The sequence below is a fragment of the Leptopilina boulardi genome, unplaced genomic scaffold, assembly GCF_019393585.1.
Source record: "Leptopilina boulardi isolate dan_hultmark-lab unplaced genomic scaffold, ZJU_Lbou_2.1 LbouV2_341, whole genome shotgun sequence".
Lineage (NCBI taxonomy): Eukaryota > Metazoa > Arthropoda > Insecta > Hymenoptera > Figitidae > Leptopilina > Leptopilina boulardi.
In genome coordinates, this window is record NW_026137909.1 from 355168 (window position 1) to 376199 (window position 21032).

Below are 21032 nucleotides of genomic sequence, written 5' to 3' on the forward strand. Positions count from 1 at the left end.
TAGAATCTCACAAGCTTGTATACTTCAGGCTGTTTCTCCAAAAAAAATTTTCTTTCTGACAGACGCAAAAATAGATCAAAATGCACCCTATTTTTTGTTACTTTAGAAATTACCTGACTTTGCATGACACTTTTATATGAAAATCTTCATTGAAAAAATTTGAAAAAAGTATCATTTATTCATTAAATCCTTCGGTATGAAGCAATTTTTGAATTTTTAAAAAATATTAATTATTATTGTTTTTATTGTAAAAAAATGAAGACAGTGTTATCTCTCGATCTACTGGGCCGATTTTAATGAATCAAATTTCTGTGCATAAATATTAAACCCAACAATTAATTCAATTTGTTGGAAAAAGTGTAATTATCGTTCTTTTCGCGATTTGGGTCATTTCTGTAGACAGTTTTTTTTTAGGAACAGGTGAAAAAGGGTAGCGGTAGGCTAAATTTTCTTGAATAGAACTATTAAACCTGCCATAAAAAAAATCCCGGCCAACTCCTTTGCCTGGACTCAGAATTTTTTTCACGAAATATTATCAGTGCTGTATATATGTTGTGACTAAGGGCCCAAAAATAATAATTCGTATGTTACTTATAAATGACATTTATTTTTTAATAATAATTATTATAATAAATAAAAACAATAATAATTAATATTTTTTAAAAATTCAAAAATGGCTTCATTCCGAAGGATTTAATGAATAAATGATACTTTTTTCAAATTTTTTCAATGAAGATTTTCATATAAAAGTGTCATGCAAAGTCAGGTAATTTCTAAAGTAACAAAAAATAGAGTGCATTTTGATCTATTTTTGCGTTTGTCAGAAAGAAAATTTTTTTTAGAGAAACGGCCTGAAGTATATAAGCTTGTGAGATTCTAAGCTTTCCAAATATTGTTTCCGTTCTTTCCTAGCAATTTTTTTAAAAGGATTATTCAAAGTGAAAGTCTATCATTTTTCAGGGGCCTTGAATTTTTTCGCGGATAGTAGGCTAATGGATTAGTTGAACGAACCAATAATTCATTAATTCCTGCTATACAAGCTAGCATCAAACATTCAGACGGTAAAGAATGGGATCTCAGAATGAAGGAAGTTCAAAGAAATCTTAACTCGTCACCTAATTAGATTAGAAAACTTACAATTGAAAATGAAAATAGATACTCATCTAATTTTACAAGAATCAGTTAGAGCACAAGAGCAAACAAGAGAATCTACTAAACTCCAAAGTAAATTCAGAGGACCTTTAGTGATCACTCGAGTGTTACCTAGTTATACTTATGGCGTAGCAGCAATTCAAAAAGATAAACAAAATCATCGATATGCTAGTACAGCTCATGCAAATCAATTAAAAATTTGGAAAGAACCATTATTAGATGACAACCATGAAAATCAAAATTATTCTTCTGATGAAGTTAATTTTTTCTGTTTGATTTTATAGTTATCTTAACTCGTGGTCGAGCAATTACCAGGATGGTCGATTGTTAAATATTTTCATATTTAACAGAAGTTTATATCAAATAAGTTTTATGCTGAATGAGATTTATATCAAATCAAATTTATTCCATATAAATATTATGTTGAAAGAGAATTATGTGAATTGAATTTTGTCAAATGATTTTATGTAAATTAATATTTATATGTTAAATGAAATTTGGGGTTTAATCATACGAGTCACGATTTCAACTCGAAAAATTATATTCGTTATAATTTCGTAAAAAAAATGGTTTCAGCTAAAGAAAAAAATACGTTTTGTCTAAAAATCTTTGAAAAACATTTCGGAGAAAAATTGATTTTCAGCTCCGTCCATATTTAGCTTATCTAATTTAAAATGAATCCTGTCTTTGATGTTAACAACACGATTAAATAGTTTAAAATATTGTTCTCCAAGCAGTATCTCCATGAATGGTTATGTTATTATTTTGACAACAGCTAACCCTAGACCGAGGAGATGTTTTAAGTGCCAGAGATTGTCACACAGCTGTTCAATGTCGTTCTACATTTCCTTCTTGTGAATTTTGTGCGGGCAAGCATTATACCAATAATTGTTGTAACAGAAATGGTAGAGCGAAATGTAAGAATTGTAATGGAACACATATGTCTTCATCAAGTGAATGTCCTATTTATAAATCTGAATTTGGTATTCTAAAATTTAGAACCATTGCTGGCTGTTCTAGAGATGATACCAAAGCTATACTTTGTTCTGAAAATCCAGATTTGCTGTGTGATGTTTTGCCTAGGAATGATAACTCACTTATTGATTCGCTTAATGATTTGCCTTTAATGTCATCTCCTGTGAGTGAAACTATTAACTTGGAAAATGATGTAACTAAATTGTTGAATAAACCTTTAGCGTCTACTCCAGTTGGAGATATGATCAGACACGATGATGATGTGGTTCCATCAATTAATGATAATCTATCTTTGTCTGAGATTGCTGATTTTATTGGTGATTATGTATTATCTGAAAAACTGGATGCTATTGATGAGTTGGTAGATTTGAGTCGTTCTAAGCAAGATTTAATAGATACAATGCGCCGCAGTCTATCTTATTGATATTTTTCAATTAGTGTTCTTTTTGTTACGTTTTATTTTCAGTTTTTTGTTTTTATATTTGTTTTCACTAATTGTTCCCTGGATGCTTGAATTATTAATTATTTTTGATTTTTAATTTGATAAATTTTTGTTAATTTTATATTAGTTTTATTGTTGTTTGTTAGGCAAATTTGCTTTGAGTTTTTATTTTGGAATGCTCGTAGTGTTATTGGAAAGTTGAATCGATCCTTCGTTTAGATGATTTAGATATTTTATGCATTCCAGAGACTTGGCTCTTTTGAAAGTGTCCTGTTTGACAGATTTCTGGTTATTTTACATATAGGAAGGATCGTAGTGATCATCATATTGGTGGTGGCTCTTTATTACTAGTTAGAAATTCTTTATTGATTGCTCCTTTAGTTATTATTAATGGAAATGTATTGTCAAAGATTGATGTTGTGGGTGTTTCTGTTGATTCTAAATTTGGTACTTTACAATTTTTATCTGTGTACGCTCCTCCGGGTAAACGTTTGTCTTCTTCGATATGGGCTGATCTTGTTCAGAGTTGTGATTTGAATAAGAAGATTATATTATATGGAGATTTTAAAGCACATGCTTGGTCTTGGGGTGCCAGTTATAATAATTATCGAGATTCTGATTTATCTAATACAGTTGAAGATTTTGATTTATTACCATCGAATGATTCTGTTCTAACATATATAAAATTGGATGGTGTTAAAAGACATTTGGATTTGATTTTTGTTTCTTCCTCTCTTGCTCAAGTTTCATCATTTGAGGTTACAACCGATTCTTTCACTTCAGATCATTTTCTTGTTATTGCCAGTTCTGATATTGAACTTAAGTACAATAAATCATCTACTAATAAATTTAATCTCAAGAATGTTGATTGGTCTAAGTTCTCTGATATTATTGTGAGTATATTCCTTCAAACTTATCTGGAAAAGGGAAAGTTAAACCACTATGGTGGGATTCAGATTGTGATGTTGCCCTTGAAAGAAGGAGAACGGCTAGAAAGGGATTATTAGCTTTTCAGAGTAAAGAATTATTGGAAAAATTTGAATTGGTTGACAATTAAGTGAAATGGTTTCTTCGTCAGAAGAAAAAATCTGCTTTTGTTGCTTCCTGTGATTCCATTAAACCCACGATGGGAGCTAAGGAAATTTGGGGCAAGGTTAGAGCCTTTTCTAATGTTTCTAAATCTTTAAATACAGGAATTTGTAATGATCCTAATTCTAAGACTTTTAAGAAGCTTCAGGATCCTATTATTTTTAAAATTGTTAACGTTGTATTTGTACCTTGAAAAAGATGGTAGGTATGTCTTATAGTTTCTGAGAAAAAAAATATTTAGTTTTTTTAGCGCGTGAAGTCATTGAAACTATATACTTATATTATGACATTTCATATGAGAATACGGGGTCATGTCTCGGATTTTTCTCAAAATTCGGTAAATTGTAGTGATAGTGGTGCTAAATAAGTGTACAAATTTTGAATATTTTTCGAGATATTTACAATAACAAATTAGAGCAATCTTTTTTTGCTTTACTTATAACTTTTTCCCTACTAAATAATTAAGAGAGAAATGTTGAGAATGTTTTTTACGCAAAAAACCCCAAACTTTTAGAAAAAAATATTAATTTTTAAATAATTTGTTTATAACTTTTAAACATGTTCTCCCTCATTTTGAAGCACGAAAAAAATCATGAATATTGTTTAAGTCATAATAAATCGATGGTTAAATTTTTGAAATAACATTATTTTTTGTTTTCGAGATATTAGTTTCAGCACCCCACGGTATAACTCGGCAGTGGTTGCCTACCTACTAGGCATGATATTTTTCAGTCTTTCTCTAAATACCATTTTATTATTAATTTTCGATTCTTAGTAATACTTAATATTCTTTTTTGACGCAGAATTAGATGATTTTCCAAATAAAAAAAAATTGACGATTTATTTTCATTTCTTCAAATGTTATTAATTATTAATTTAACACCCTTTAATCCAAAATAGTTCATATAGGGCTCGTTGGGTGCGGATTTCGATAAGCATTAAAATGGTATTTTTAAAATTATTCTAATTTTATTTGTTCGTAAAATATTTAATTTTTTATTAACTTTTGTTAGTTAATTAGGTAATTAATATTTCGAAAACAAAAAATAATGCTATTTCAAAAATTTAACCATCGATTTATTATGACTTAAACAATATTCATGATTTTTTTTGTGCTTCAAAATGAGGGAGAACATGTTTAAAACTTACACTGGAACGCCGGTTATTAGGACAGCTCGGGTGTTTGTCCGAATAATCTGTAAAGGTCACCTTGACGAAAAAGCATAAACTTACAGGGCCGTAAGAAGTTTTTTTTTTCCTTCGATTGAAATACATAACCAAAGTTTGACATTTAAATAACAATTTTGAGGTTAGGCGCATTAGACGTGAGAAAAGAAAATATTAATTGAGAAATATTAATTGTTTTTCAGAATTAAAACAAATTTTACTTAGCAAAATTATCACACAGCTTATTAATTTTTATCATATTCATATAACACCAATAAATAATTGCAAAATAATACATTAAATCAAGGCGGGGAACGGACTCTTTAATAGATGCGCTACTGCGTGCAGATATACTTCCTTTTTCTCCTCAACCCGTTTTAGCGCCTAACCTTTCTAAACAATCCAGTGTCCTAATAACCGGCATTCCAGTGTATAAACAAATTGTTTAAAAATTAATATTTTTTTTAAAAATAATTTTTTTCTAAAAGTTTGGGGTCTTTTGCGTAAAAAACATTCTCAACATTTCTCTCTTAATTATTTAGTAGGGAAAAAGTTATAAGTAAAGCAAAAAAATATTGCTCTAATTTGTTATTGTAAATATCTCGAAAAATATTAAAAATTTCAAATTCAAAATATGTACACTTATTTAGCACCACTATCACTACAATTTACCGAATTTTGAGAAAAATCCGAGACATGACCCCGCGTATGCTCATATGAAATGTGATAATATAAGTATATAGTTTACAATGACTTCACGTGCTACAAAAACTAAATAATTTTTTTCTCAGAAACTATAAGCTTTTAAGCTGTCAATTGGAAATTTTGTTAGTGCTCCTATTAGAGATTTTTTTTATCTTGTTAAAATCTAATCTGAGGTCTTAGGGGCCATCCCTAGGGGGGGAGTCGAAAATGGTGAAAAATAGTGCAACGTTATTTATGGATAGCCCCTTAGTCTATTAGATTGTTGCCTTTTTTTGGAACCAGGGTATCACTTAATCCTTATTTTAGCAAGGTTAATGTTAAATCTGTCAGACCTTAGTTTAGTGGCATTGATGCTTCGCGTAGACATATTAATTTGATTACCAGATTGAGATCTGGACATATTTGTAACAGTGAACATTTCTCTAGAATGAACTGGACTCTTCCTTTGGATTGTGAATGTGGCGAAGAATTTAAAAGTCTTCGTCATCTATTGAGTTTTTGCCCACTATTATCAAATGCAAGAACTGCATTTTTTTTATTTATCTTCTAAAATTTCAGATTTTAATCCTGACAGCTTCAAGGTGGATAGTTTTATTTTTAATCCAAATTTGAACTCTGTTTTGGAAATTCGAAAATTTTTTTCTATTTGTAAATTAATATTCTTAATATTTATTATCTCGAAGCTTTAATCTATTTTTTTGTTTATTTATTTTATTTTGTGTGAATTTATATAATTTTGCTTCCTCGTGGAGGAAGCTTTGTAGTCCTTTCGTTTATAAAACTTTTCAAAGTGGTGGAAACAAATTTTTTTCTTTATAGAAAAATGTTATATGAGATCCTGATCAATTGTCCGGATGTATGTATGTGTGTGTGTGTGTGTGTGGATCCCTTTTTTGTTTAGAAGATAACTTTAACAGGTTTTAATGGATTTAGATAAAATTTGGTAGGCTCATTCATCATATTAATATCTCAAATCTGACCAAAGAATTTTGAAAAATACCCAAAAAAAAAAATTTTATCGTCTTTTTTCAAAAAATTTTTTTTTAATCGAAAAAATTTTTAAATAGAAAAATTTAAGGTTATATATAATAAAATCGTATTCCTTACGTCAAGACGAATCAATCGATATATATATAAAGTATACATTTGAGGTAAATTTAAAGAATTAGTGAAAGTTAAAAAATCAAAAATTCATATTTTGTCAATAAAATTTTGCTTTCTCCACGAGGAAGCAAATTTTTTTGCTGATCGTAAAGAGGAAGCAAAATTCAAACTTGGCAGCGGTAGTGACCGGACGGAATTTGTTCCGGCACTCCATGCATTTAACATTGATTTAGTTCTACCTTTGATTTGTTCAAACAAGTTTTGGTTCATTTTTAGCCAAGTTCTGTGCTGTGAATATATATGATTTGTTCTGCTTTTAAAAGCAACTTTTTAACCTTTTTTTAAACCGTTCGTTCTACCACGTGCTCTCCGAGGTGTTCTTCGAAGTTTGTTCTAATCCTGATTTTTCTGAGTTTTGTTCTATAAGTGAGTGTGACTTCTACCCTCGCCCATCGTAACCTTTTTGTGAAATATCCAAATTTTTTGTGTCACCCTGAGGACCCATTTTATTATTTTATTCTGTTCCGTGTGACTTTTCATGAATTTTACTGGTTGTATCTGAGTTTGAAGTGTCTCACTGTTATCGTGCTGTGACCTCTGCTGTTTATAATGCTTTGTGGAATTATGTTTTAAGTTTATTGTTCTGACAGTTGGCTAAGCCTTAAGTCATTTAAGAAGAAGAAGAAGAAAATCCTTGGAATTGGATTCTATTTGGAAGTTAATTATTATTTTTTCCCTGGATGTGACTTTTAGTACTGGCTATTTGTTAATACAAGAGGCCATTTAAACAAAACAAACAAAATATTGTTCTATAAAATTTAGAATTTTGATTAAGTATAAAACAAAAAAATTTCAATTTTTGAACAATAATAGCCCTAGTTGACGGTATATTAATTAATATCTTGAAAAAGTAAATATTTTAAAACAAACTTTCAATATAAAATAAAATTTATAATGTTTGAAAAATTATATAAATAAATAATCATATTGTTACCTAAAGGTTGATTCTGGTCCTCAGATTGGAGATTATATACTTTTCGTGGCACAAGATTGAATTCATTCAATTCACCAAGAAGAGCGTCTCTCATGCCAGCAGACGAGGAAGGAGGTGTTAAATTGCTTTCATGTTTAATGTTGCTTGGTGAGAGTAGTGATGGTTCAATCTTAATATCTCCGTTATTGGCTAATAAACCTGTCGAATAATGTGACAAATTTGATACAGGAAATTGTGACGAGGTCCTTGTTTTAGACGTTGATGATGACGATGTTGTCGCTTGATTTGTAGATGCAAGAGCCACAGGTGGTTTCGGTACAGGTTCGTCGGGACACAAAAACACTTCAATTTCACCTTGCGTAGATCGCATGTGTATTTGAAGCTGAAAAAATATTTTAATTAGGAACCTTTCAAAGAATGTCAAGAAAAATTTTTTTACAACTTTTAACATTTTTCTAGAATATTTTTAAAAAAATTAGTTTAACCCTTTTTTATTTTTTTATTTCTTTAACGAATTAAATATGTGTTAATTTTAATGATATTAAAGTAAAATTTTATATGTGTTTTTTTCCATAAAGATTCGTCGAATAAAATATTTTGACATTTGAAAAATCCTATCATTTAAAATTCTGTTGAATGAGAATTATGCTAAATTAAAATTCTTTTAAATTGAAAATTGGGTAAAATGAAATTCTGAGAAATTAAAATTCTGTCAAATAAAAATTCGGTACCTAACAATTTTGTTAAGTAAAAATTATTTTTTTTTTCAAAAAATGAAAATTTGTAAAAAAAAATAATTGAATCTAAAAAACTTTTATAAATTAAAAATTCTAAATAATTATTTTTATGTAATAATCATGCGCCCCCTTAATAAAAATAATTCTATAAGAATATTATCAAGAAAATTTATTTGGAATATTTCAGAATTTAAGACAAAATTTTAATTGAGTAGGACAAAGTTTTTAAAAATATCTTAAAAGTTCCATTTTTTAAATTTTTTGAAACTTTTTTTTTAAATTAATTGAATTTTCAATTATTTACAATTCAAATTTTTGAAAATAATTGAACTTCAAGTAATTATTAATTGAAATTTTCGGTGATTTCTGTTGCTAAAGAGATTATTAGAAATTAAAGACAAAAATTGAACTTTAAAAGTTTTTAATTGAATAAGTTTTCAAATAATTAAATTTCGGAAGAGTTATAGTTGAAATTATTATTATTACATTTGCTATTTTTAAAAATTTTAAACAATTATTGATTTTCCTAAAATTTTTAATTGAAAAATAGTTTAAGATAATTTGTGAAGAATATCATTTAAATTATTGAAAATAATTAATTTCAAGAAGAATTTTAATGAAAAATTTGTTAAATAATTGAAGTAAATAAGATCTGAAGATCTGTATTGTAAACTTTTTACATTTTATCAATTAAAATATGGAACAGGAAAATTTACATTTCACATTCTTTATTTTCTTATGTATTTTTTCTGATTGCTTCGTCATCGATTAATTTTTTAAAATTATAATTTACTTTTCAGAAATAATTTTGATGGTATTAATTTCACGAAATGAAAATAATTTTTGTTCAAATTTTTGTCACATTTCAATTTAAAGCATAATTTTAGGCGCCTTTTTTTTAAATTTGCTTTTTATTTTCAATTTAGAAATAAAAATTGAATGACATACCTTGGGTGGTCCATAATTAGGAATTGGTTTTGGAACATGAAGAGTTGCTTCCGGTGGTGCTTTGACAGCCATAATTGCTTGATCCTTATACGCAGAAACGGATCTCAAGTCGTGATACGTCACATAAGCAAATTGCTTCTCGACACCTAGTTCTCTAAGGGTTTTCTCAGCTCCATGTATTAATCGATCCAGAGCATTTTCTTTAGCTTCTAGATCATCAATTTCCTTCCTCAAATCTATTACATCGTTTTTTTCACCAGGAAGCTGCCCACCTCTGAAGAAACAAGTTTTCTTTTTACATAATATCTATAATTATGAAAGAATTGAAAATAAAAATTCAATATTTTCACTTACTTCCATTGAATATTGTTTTTACTTTTTTTCTCTAAAATTCCTATACCCTCTAATACGTTTGTGATGTCATAAATACGACGCTTTTGAACTTCCAATTTTTCGGAAGCAATATTTAAATCAACCACCCCATCGGGACTACTCTCAACTAGATTTATAAATTTTTTGGTAAGTAAACTTAGTGATGTGTCGTATCGCGTCCTCTCTATAGTTTTACCTAAAAACAGATATATATATTATTAAAATTTTAATAATTTAAATGTCAAGAGACACTTTTTCACATGTTTTAAAGAGAAACAATTTTTGATAGAAAATTTTTTTATTGCTATTGTGTATTTGTTAAGAAAAATAAATTTTTTTTGTCTTTTACCAATATCGGGCTCAAGTTAAATTTTTATGGAAAATATTTTTTATTATGAAGACAATTACTAAAAAAATTGGAACAAAAACTAATTTAGAGTTTTTAAGTAGGGGAGAGTAATCAGGGTTGGACAATGGTCAGGGTTGAGCCATTGCGTTTATTTTGTTTTATCACACTAGAGCCATCTGTCTTTGTATGTAAGTATTTGTTATCAATGTCAGGGAACTTTTCACATACGTTGCAGTGAAGCTTGTGCGAGCAATAAAGACGTATTATGCGAGTCACTGCTATACGATCAACAAAAAACTTTTTTCTTGTTTCAAAAGAAGACAATTAGGTGCAGAAAAAATATGTCGAAGATAAAGTAACTTGACTAAAATTGTTTATTAAGATGTTATATGAAAATGTGGAACGTAATATGGTGTTTGAATCACGCGTTTATTTTTGTGTGTGATGTGACGCTAAACGACGCGTGAGACAGGGTTGAGCCACCCAAAAATTTTGCAATTATGAAGGGTTCTTGCAATGGAAATTTATTTGTCGACTTGAAGAGGTGTCAAAACTTCATTTCCATTGGAAAGAAAGGAAATACATACAAATTTTTGATAATTTTTTTTTCACTTTTCAGACCAGCTTCGCGATACAAGCGAAAATATGAAAATTACACAATAAGGGCTTTTTATTTGAATTTCGTGGTTCCATTACACATTTCCAAGTGTATTTGAATGACATTCTATCATTTGAAGGTCATTATTAATCATTTACCTGCATATTTCATTGATTTTCTACAGTGGCTCAACCCTGACTACCTGGTTCAACCTTGACTACTTTTTTTTTTTAATTGACTATAACTCGGAAACTTTTGGTCAAATATTTTTACAATGTTCAGCAAAAACATTGCATTTTAGTAGATATTTCGAACCATATACAAGAAATCTCAAAATTCGGCTTACAGGGGAGGTTATAGAGAAAAGTTAAAACTATGTGCAACCCTGACTACACTTTATTAATGTATAAGGAAGTTTTTTGAAAAATGTCAAATTGACTTATTGAACAGTTTAGAAAAATGTAAGTTTTAACAAACTGCGCGTGGCGCGGTAGTAACACCGAAAAAACGTAAAGCTAAATTTAATAATAATTTTAAATATTATTTTTCTAATTATTTATTAAATTAAAAATTTAATATATATGGTACCTGGTACTATCTACATAGTACCCCGTACCATCTATTTCTCTTCGTTTGTGTGTTTAGTATTTTATTAATTAATTTTATTAATTGGAATTTTAAGTAAGAGCTCCAAATACCCCACGCGGTGGGGTAATGAGAGAAAATGCATTTTTTTAGAAAATTTTTTTTTGCAAATTTCCTTTCTTTTTCTTAGTTTCTAATTAATTATAGTTAAAGATAAATAACAAAAGGAGTAAAATATGACCGAAACCATATTTTATCATAAGAATAAGTCGGTTTTTTAGTCATTTTCCTTAAGGGGCTCCAATTCTCCCACCTTCCCCTATTAGAGAATTCTAAATATTTTTTTTATGTTCCGAAGCGATATCATAGAAACATTCAACCTACTTATACTGGATGTAAATCCCTACAGAATACTATTTTAAATACTATGTGTGATGCATTTAATAGTGTTTCCAATGATTCTGAATTTGATACCAATTTCCATTCTGTGTTTACTTTTTCAAAATTGGAACATGATTTTACTGAAAGGAACTAATTTCACTGCGATAAAATATTTAGTCATTATCTTTATCATTGTACTTGTTATACTCTATATTTTGTATTAATAATCCTGTAATTAATCTTCGGACTGTTGGATTAAATTTCAATAAATAAATAAATTCTCAAAATATTACTCTCTTCAAAACCTAAATAAATAATCAGATATTTAAAATTTGACTGTGCCATAAGACTTTTAATATTATTGTACAATTTCTAAGTAACACCTATTTTCCTTTGCTCAATAAATTGATATAATGGTTATAATTCATAATATTTCGATTGCTGGTCATTGACCCTATCGTCTGTATATAATGCGAAAATTGTCATCGAGTCAGTCAGTTTGACTAATCACTTCTATTAATATGTTTGTGATTTGTAAATTTAAATATTTTATATTTTTGTTGTATTTTGTTTATTTATTTCATTTTATTTATTGATGTCATGCTTATTTATTGATTTTAATTAGGTTAAAAAATTTATTGTTTAATTATATAATTTTGAATTTAAATTTGTGTTGTATTTATTTGAATATAATTTTTTATTAAAGTGACCTAATGATGGTGGCGAACAAGACCACCGAAACGTTGTCTTAAATTTTTAAAAAGGTGAAAGATTGTTTTTTCTTTTACCTTATATCTTCCAAAAATCAAAAATCTAATTTATTAAATAATTGTGGAAGATTAAACTAAATATTAAATTTCAAAAAAGTTTCTAAATCAAAAAAAAAAATATATTCATGCGGTGACAATACATGTCTTGTTAAACAATAAATTGATGAGCAAAAAAATCCAAACTTCATAGGGTGACAGTATAAGTCTTGTTAAGCAATAAGTCGTGGAGCAAAAATATCCATACTTCCTAGGAGGATAGAAAATGTATTGTACAAGAAAAATAATATTTTAACAGGCTATATACCAGGTATAAACTAGAAATAAACAGGATTCTCCAAAAATCATAATGATGAAAAATAACTGATTACAATTCAATAATTAATAAAATAGAGCGTTAAAAAATGTACAGAATGTAGTAATGTAAAATAAAATTCAGCTTACTTTTAGTTGGCGTGTGTCCACCTAATGAATTAGAACCAGTTCGCCTGCGTTTACCCCGAGGAGTTTTAAATGCAGAATGATTGGGAGTTGTGGTTCCCATTTCTAAATTAAGTCTTCGTTTAACTGCTTGTACTGACATCTGCAAACAATGTAATAAATAATTAAGGTTCCAATAATTCAGCTTTCTGATAAATTTTGACTGATAGATAGCCTTAAAAATTAATTAGCGATAAATTTTTGACCAGCTTATTTTCAGGTGAATATTAACGTATTTTCATTTTACTGAATTGTTAAACTAAAATTCTTTTTTGTGGAAATTCTGATAAATATAAATTCTCTCAAACGAAAATCGCGTTAAATGAAAATTTGTTTATAAAGTTTATTTTATAAAATTTTGTTAAATATGAAATTGATAATTTTTAATTCGACACCTCAAAAATTCTAATAAGTTCAATGTGGGTGAATATTCATGTGTCCCAAGAAGAGGTTTAAAGTGCTACAATCTCATAGTTTTTATACATTTTTTTTTTCATTGAATTTTTTTAAACTCTGAATTTTAAAATTACCATTACACATAAACTTGCAGTAATATTGCAAAAATTGCCTCAAATTTAGGTGCAAAAAATGTATAATACTAATGCGTAAATCACACTGAAAGAAATTTATTATGAAAATGTATCAAATCTTGTATTATATTTAAATATATTTTTTTAGAATTTAGAGAAAAATTCGGACTGTCGGTTGAAGGGGAATAAAAATAAAGTTTTATAATCAATGATTTTACACACTTGAACATTTAAAACATTTAGAATCCTTTAAGCATTAGGAGAATTTAGCAATAAAATTTGAAAACAATATAAATGTACCTCCGTCCGAGGTGGTGGCTGTGCAGGCCTTCTTGTCATTTGATAACAAGGTGTTTGTCCATATTGATGATCCTGTAGATGTGGACTTGGCGTTTCTTCTGCCAACTTTTGTGACTGAACTTCACCCAATGATTCATCATCAATAAATTCAGATTTTACTGAAAACAGATATAAAATATGTACAAACAAACATAATATTACAATAAATCTGAATTTTACTTTCAAATAAAATATAAGAGATGCATAAATAAGCTCTAAAATTAATATGTTAGAATTTTCATTTAACAGAATTTCATTACTTACAATTTACTTTTAGCCGAATTTTTATTTCTTTGAATTATTATTAAACAGAAACTCTATTTAACCGAATTTATATATTACAGAATTGTTACTCGAATCTTTATTTTACAGACTTTTTATTTCATCGAATTTGAATTTGAGAGAAATATTATTTTTTCGAATTTTTATTAGCAAAATAGTCATTTAAAAGAATTTTCATTTTACAAAAGGGTCAAACAATTATATTTCAACTAAAGTCGTTGCTGACTAATTTTTAAAAATTATAATACTTTACAAGAATGATTTTGAAGTTATCAAGATCACGAAATCAAAAGAATTTTATTAAAAATTTAATTATTTATTTAGGTTAAATTAACCATTATTTTTCTTCTACATAAAAGTAGGATTGAAACGAGGGAGAATTTACTCTGGTAGTCAAGTGTACACTTGCCTGGTAATACTCGGTAATATCTGTAATATTTTGTAATGTCTTGTAATGATAAGTATTACTGTGTAATACCATGTAATACTGTGTAATACTTGTAATATTGTGGTTTTATGGTGTAATACCTTTAAAAATTTAAAGAAATCCAAACCAGAAAATGTTAATATAAGTAAAAATTTTAAACACTTATTCAAATGTAGCGCGGGAGTTGATGCTGAAGTATAGCAACTTTGCCATAGGTGGCGGTATCGAATGTTTACAGAACACGATAGCAGACGACAGTTTCTAGCTTAGTTTTCCAGTGACAACGAAAATAAAAGTTTTATCTAGGTATATTTTATTATTACATGTAATTATAATTAATAATACTAAATTATTGATTTTATAAGTTGTATAACTTAAATAGAAGACGGTAAATTGTGACGTTTGGTCCGTTTATAGATTTTAAATCGATATTAAATAAAGAGGTTAGTTTTGTAAATATTGATGATGATATTAATACAAATTAATTACATAAATTCTATTTATTTACAGGCAATGGATAATCTATGGAGCATTTTCGAGGAAGAATCAATTTTTATTCCTGAATATTTAAAATTAATTCTGTCGGTTACGAATTATGACAATTTGTTCAATTTGGAACGATTTACTAAAGATGATCAAAAAAAAATTGAAAATTTCATGCAAACCACTTTGCATGTAATAATTAAAGAAGAAGATCGTGGAAAATATTACGGTATTTTTAAAGATCATCCTGAAAAATTCATGTTTGTTGGAGGTCTTGAACGAGCCCTGTCAGAAATAGTAAACGTAGCGAAGAAAATTGCTTTAAAAAATAAAAAAAACTAAAAATGTTGTTTCTGATGATTCTTCTGGCTCAACATCATAGTTGGTTAAATCTCACGAAAAAAATAGTCAGAAAGAAAATACCAGCACTGTAATAGATTTAAAACTTACATTGGATAAAAATGTGAACAAATTTATCGAAGAAAATTATTCTAGACAAGATTTGCCTCAAATTTCAGCTAAAGTAGCAGAAGATTGTCTTGGTTCTTATGTTGCTACATTGGAATGTCCATTTCCTAAGTGTGGAAAAGTGATTAAAATTACAAGAAATGGAAATAGATGGATCACATCAAACTTTTATAAGCATATTAATTTGCATTCTCAAAAACAAGAAGCTAGTAAAAAAAAGAATTTGACTATTGATAAAGTGTTTGATAAATTGCAGGAAAAAAATTTAAACAAGATCAACGAGGCAACTATAGAAGGAAACGACGAGAGAAATGATCAGGGAAATAACATGAAACCTAGTTTAAAACGAAAAAGGATTCAGACTCATGATTCAACCAGTGATTTTTCTTCTGATGAGGATGAAGTACAGTCTAAGTCACAGTCAAATAAAGTAGCTTCACACTTAGAAAATGAAAATTTAAACAACACTCAAGAAACATCTGACATTACTTCTACTGGTGAAAACTCAAATTTTCGGAACTTGGAGAAGATACAGGAGTGGTAACTCTTCTCCACAGAACTAAAACAAATCAAGATAATAAATCACGCTCCGCACGAAATCAAAGAAAATTAATGTTTGCTTCTCAAAGTTGTCATAAAATCGATGAATATGGAAAAATTTTAAACGAAATGGAAATAGTTCTAATGCAAAACGAAGATCTTAAAAATAAGCTCGTAACGGTCATGAGATCTAATTCAAAATCCAAACAGCCTACGAATGTTAGTAATATGCTACAATTATTGCTTGATTCTGCCAAGATTAATGCCGATAAAAATCCAAATGGAAGACGTTACTGTACTGTTATAAAGGAACTTGCTTTTATTATTTATTCAATTGGTGGATTATCTATTTATGAAATTCTTTCAGCAAATTTATGTTTGCCTTCAATTTCGAATGTTAGGAAACAAATTTATAGCAATAAGGTTTTAATTGAAGGTGAATTTCGTATTAAGGAATAGAAACTATTTCTTCAGGAAAGACATTATCCACTTAGAGTGCACATCTCTGAAGACAACACACGAGTTAACGGGCGCATTCAATATCATTCGGCTACAAATCAAGTTGTTGGTTTTACTCTTCCCTTAGATTCGGATGGGATTCCTATAGTAGGTTCATATCTTACTAGTTCAGCTGAAAAAATGTGCAATTATTTTGACGAATGTGATACTAGCAATGACGTGTACTGTATAATAGCTCAACCACTCTGTGATAACGCATCAGTATTCTGTTTGGCTATGTTCGGAACTAATAATAAGTTTACTGCATCACAAGTTCTAAAAAGGTGGAAGTGGATGAAAAAAAAATTGAAAGAAGAGGATATTGAGATAGTAGGCATCTCTTCGGATGGGGACACTCGACTTTTAAAAGCAATGAATTTTCGCGTTATTACACCGTTACATACAAAATCGTGGAAGTGGTATCAAGCTGATCACTTAGTAAAATATTTACATATTCAGGACCACATTCATATTGGCACGAAACTCAAAAGTAGACTTCTCAAACCATCAGTAATTTTACCTCTTGGCAAAAAATGTGTAGTTTCCAGTGGTCACCTTATTGAGTTAATACAAACCACAAGTAAAGACCAACACGAGCTTTGTTTAACGGACATTAATCCAAGCGACAAAATGAACTTTCGAGCAGTTCAAAAAATGTGTGACAAAAAAGTTCCAACGTCACTTCGATCAAAAATTCAGAATAGTGAAGGTACGGCAACTTATTTAGAAATGATACGTGAAGTCATGGATGCTTACATTTTGCCTGAACTGAAACCTTTGGAACGAATTGAAATGATCTGGGAATGGATTTTTTTCTTAAGATTGTGGAGAGCGTAGATTTTAGAACAAGATGACTACACTTTGAGTAACAACTTCATCACATCAAATACGTATACTTGCCTTGAAATAAATGCTCATTGCTTAATTCAAGCAATAATTAAATTTCGAGAAGAAAAAGAGCCTAGTTTGTTTTTGCCTTGGTTGATGTCCAGTCAACCTTGTGAACAAACTTTCAGAAAATTAAGATCAACAACAACATCTCATTGTGGTGTAGTTTCGTTTTCAATCTTAGATCTGCAGAACCATTTTAGGCGAATCGATTTGTTATCATCAACGTTCTTAAAATTGGGGAATGAATTTTCTTTTCCTAGGCATCATAAAGCTTTTAAGGTTTCTGATGTTACACCTTACATTCCTACTACCCTACCGGAAAATTACGAAATTGAAAATTCAGTACAAGTTGCTCTCGATCGTGCTATTAAAAGAGCATACAATTATGATTTAATTAAAAAAAATAGATCTTCTGTTCCAGAACCTGATTTGCGTGTAATATCTCCAACCGAAGTAGATATGAATACAATGGATGATGTTTACTTGGATGAAGATAGTAATGAAAATCTCGATGAAAATGATCTCAATGGTGCTGATGATAATCAAGAGCTAAATGGTGATACTGATTATATCCAGGAAATTGATAATGAGCTGGATCAAGAGGAGGAATTAAATGACGTCATCGAGGACCTATTCATTGTTTCATCTGGTGCTTTGGGTGTCAAAACTTTCAACGATGTAAATATTAATGATAGTAGTCCATTTGTTAGAGTAGCGGGTGGTAGAGGCAATCCTGCTATTATTAAAAAGCAGATTTTATTATGGCTAAGAAGCTCTGGAAATTTGAAAATTAGTTCGGATAGACTTCAGCGAGTTCAAGCGACACATGTGTCCCATTTAACACCTTTGTGGAACAAAGGACTTTCTTCTCCACAACGAGAAGATTTTGTTTCGATTGGAGATTGGTGTGCGTTCAAATCAGAAGATGGTTCTCTTGTAATTGGCCGAATTTTAGCTTTTAGCTACCTTACAGGTATAATTAAAAAAAAAGAGAATACAGTAAAACATCTGCTCCTGTAATTACACCAAAACAAAATTCACGAGGCTTAGGTTGTTTATGTTCATGGTTTACTATAGCAAAAAACCAAATATTAAAAGTTATAAACATGGATGCTCATGGTTATTATAATATTGAAAATTATATTTGTTCAGTTCCTCGTCCAAAGTTAGAAACTAATCAGTTACATTTATAGTGTTCTTTGAAAGAAATTTCAAAATATTTGAAATAATATTGTTATTTACGATTTAAAAAAGAAAAATTTATTATTTTCTTTTATAAGTAATATTTAAAAATATTTAATTATTTATTTCTCTATTTCTTATTTTAGTTTTGCTCTTAAATAATAATTTTAAGTAATTTTGTTGAAAGTTCTACTTATAAGAAAGTGCTATTTAACGTGTAATATTTTTTGTAATAAAGGGTAATACTCAGTAATATATGTGTAATACTTTGTAATACAGTAATATTTTGGTAATAGTATGTAATGCTTGTAATAGAAGTAATACTTGTAATATATGTGATACTAAGATAATAAGTGTAGTTGTAGTCAAGTGTACACAATTTTTACTAGTAAATTCCCCCTCGGATTGAAATTATAAAAAACATTTGAATTGAGTGGAAATAATTATTTGTACCTTTAACTGATCAAATTTTTCATAATTTCAATCTGCATATTTTTCTGAAGAAAAAAACTAGTGATGTGCAAATCGAAATCGATTTTAATTGAAAATCGAATATTGCTTCTACAGTAGGGTACACTGAAAAAACGATATTCTAGATTTAAGAACGCCTTCTTAAATAGGAGTGAATGAACCTTAAACCAGTAAATGAACACTTATTTTTTTCAAACAGTTTATTTATTATAAATAAACTAAAAATTCGGAAAGAAAGAATTAATAAAGTTAATTGCTAAAATCTTGAAATAAGTCATGCATATCAAAATATTAAATATAATCTGAAAATAATGTTGACATAAATATTGCAAACATTAGAATTACTCTGTCAGCTGTTTTCGATATTAGCGCCGCCTAGCGGATAAAAACTGGCGACACCAATGAAAAAACACTGTCTATTTACTGGAACATTGATATAAAAATGTTTCAGTGAGTGAACAGCTTTAAAATTTTAATGATATGAATATTTTTTTGTAAAAAATTTTCATAATAAAACTTTGAAGTCTACAAAATTTATTGGTAACATATTTTGCACATCTTATTAAAAAATTGTATTTAAAATACATATTTGAAATTTAGATGTGCTTTCTACAGTGTAACTAGAATTTATCTTCTAGACCAGCAAAAACGGGCATCTATTTAAAATCTATATTATTGACAAATTATTTTAAATTAACCTTTCATAATTTCTATATAATTTAATAAAAGAAACATTTTAAATGATTAATTTACAATTTTTATATTAAATAATAATTTTTAGCCTTAGTTATAATACTTTTTCGCCAAGTGTTCATTCACTGGTACATTTACCCTAATTGATTTTGAAATACTAAAAATCGACAGTATTCCATTTTGTCAACGATTTTTATTTTATCATTTTTTATAGCTTTACTTTTTGCAATATGGGTGGTTCACCATTAAATAATTTTGTTTTATTTGTTAAAAAACATGTTTTGCGTCTCCTAAAGTATTTATTTTCATACTTGAAAAGTTTCATTATAAATATTTTATTATGGAAAAAAATGCTAAAAGACAACAATTTTTCAGAAAAACGAAAAAAATTACAATTTGTAAAAAATTGTAGTTTTTCTATAATTAATAATATTTTCAGCTAATGTTTTACTTTTGTGTTCTCGAATAGTGGTTGGTTCAATAAAACAAAAATAAATTCTATATTGTATTTTTTTGACGAGATCTAGGTGACAAATGACTGAAGCATCTTCGTCAAATATTTGACTAACTAATTTTTCACTTTAGGACGGGCATAAAAATTTTTAGTTAGAATTTTAATTTTGCGAATTAACATTTATCAGAATTTCTTTTTTAAAGAATTTTTAATTAACAGAATTTTTAGGCTCCGAATTTTTATTTGTTCGAAATTAAAAATGGCCGAACAAACAATCGACAGAAAGATTTCAGCGCGATGTTTAAAATTCACCAATCAAAAGTTATCAACAAAATCGTGATTGGTGGATTTTAAAAATTGCGCCGAAATCTTTAGGTCGATTGTTTGTTCATCCATTTGCAATTTCGGACAAAAAATTCGTCATTTTAATAATTATATACAATAAAAATTCAATACACAAGAATTCTGTTAAGTAAAAATTTGTTTAAAAATAAATTCTGTCAAATGTTAATTCGAAAAAAAATTGTCAGCACTGTCGTGTATTCACTGTAACTGTCATAACTAACCAGATTGAAGTTATTTTAGGTTATTTTCTTATTAAAGCTCTTTGTTTAAAATTTTATCCTCCAGGATTCAATTATTTTTGTAATATTTTACTCATTATAACGAATTCAAACGAACTCACTGTTTTGTCGTACAAACTAAAAATATAGGAAAGCGCCATTATCACTTAGGTTAATTTTCTCATTTTTATACTATAGTAATTACGATCTAAGCGACGGTGGTGCCTACGTATCTTTTTAAGGAGGAATGAGCCATAACAAAAAGTAAAGATTTCTTGATACATTTGCAATATGTTAAAGTTAAATTAATTTTACGTAATTTTGAAAGTTTAAACAATTTTCACCGTTTAGTTTTGAAAATATTTG

At 28.3% G+C, this 21032-nt stretch overlaps 1 protein-coding gene across 1 annotated transcript in view; it reads right to left on the reverse strand.

Moving 5' to 3' along the window:
• LOC127285822 (transcription factor E2F3-like) overlaps window positions 1–21032 on the reverse strand; it is a 32409-nt gene that overhangs the window by 2287 nt on the left and 9090 nt on the right. Inside the window, exons 3-7 of the mRNA XM_051312009.1 lie at window positions 13676–13833; window positions 12810–12948; window positions 9668–9881; window positions 9314–9587; window positions 7629–8010 (exon numbers count right to left, since the gene is read on the reverse strand). Coding sequence (XP_051167966.1) covers window positions 7629–8010; window positions 9314–9587; window positions 9668–9881; window positions 12810–12948; window positions 13676–13833 — 1167 coding nt within the window. The remainder of the gene's footprint in view (window positions 1–7628; window positions 8011–9313; window positions 9588–9667; window positions 9882–12809; window positions 12949–13675; window positions 13834–21032) is intronic.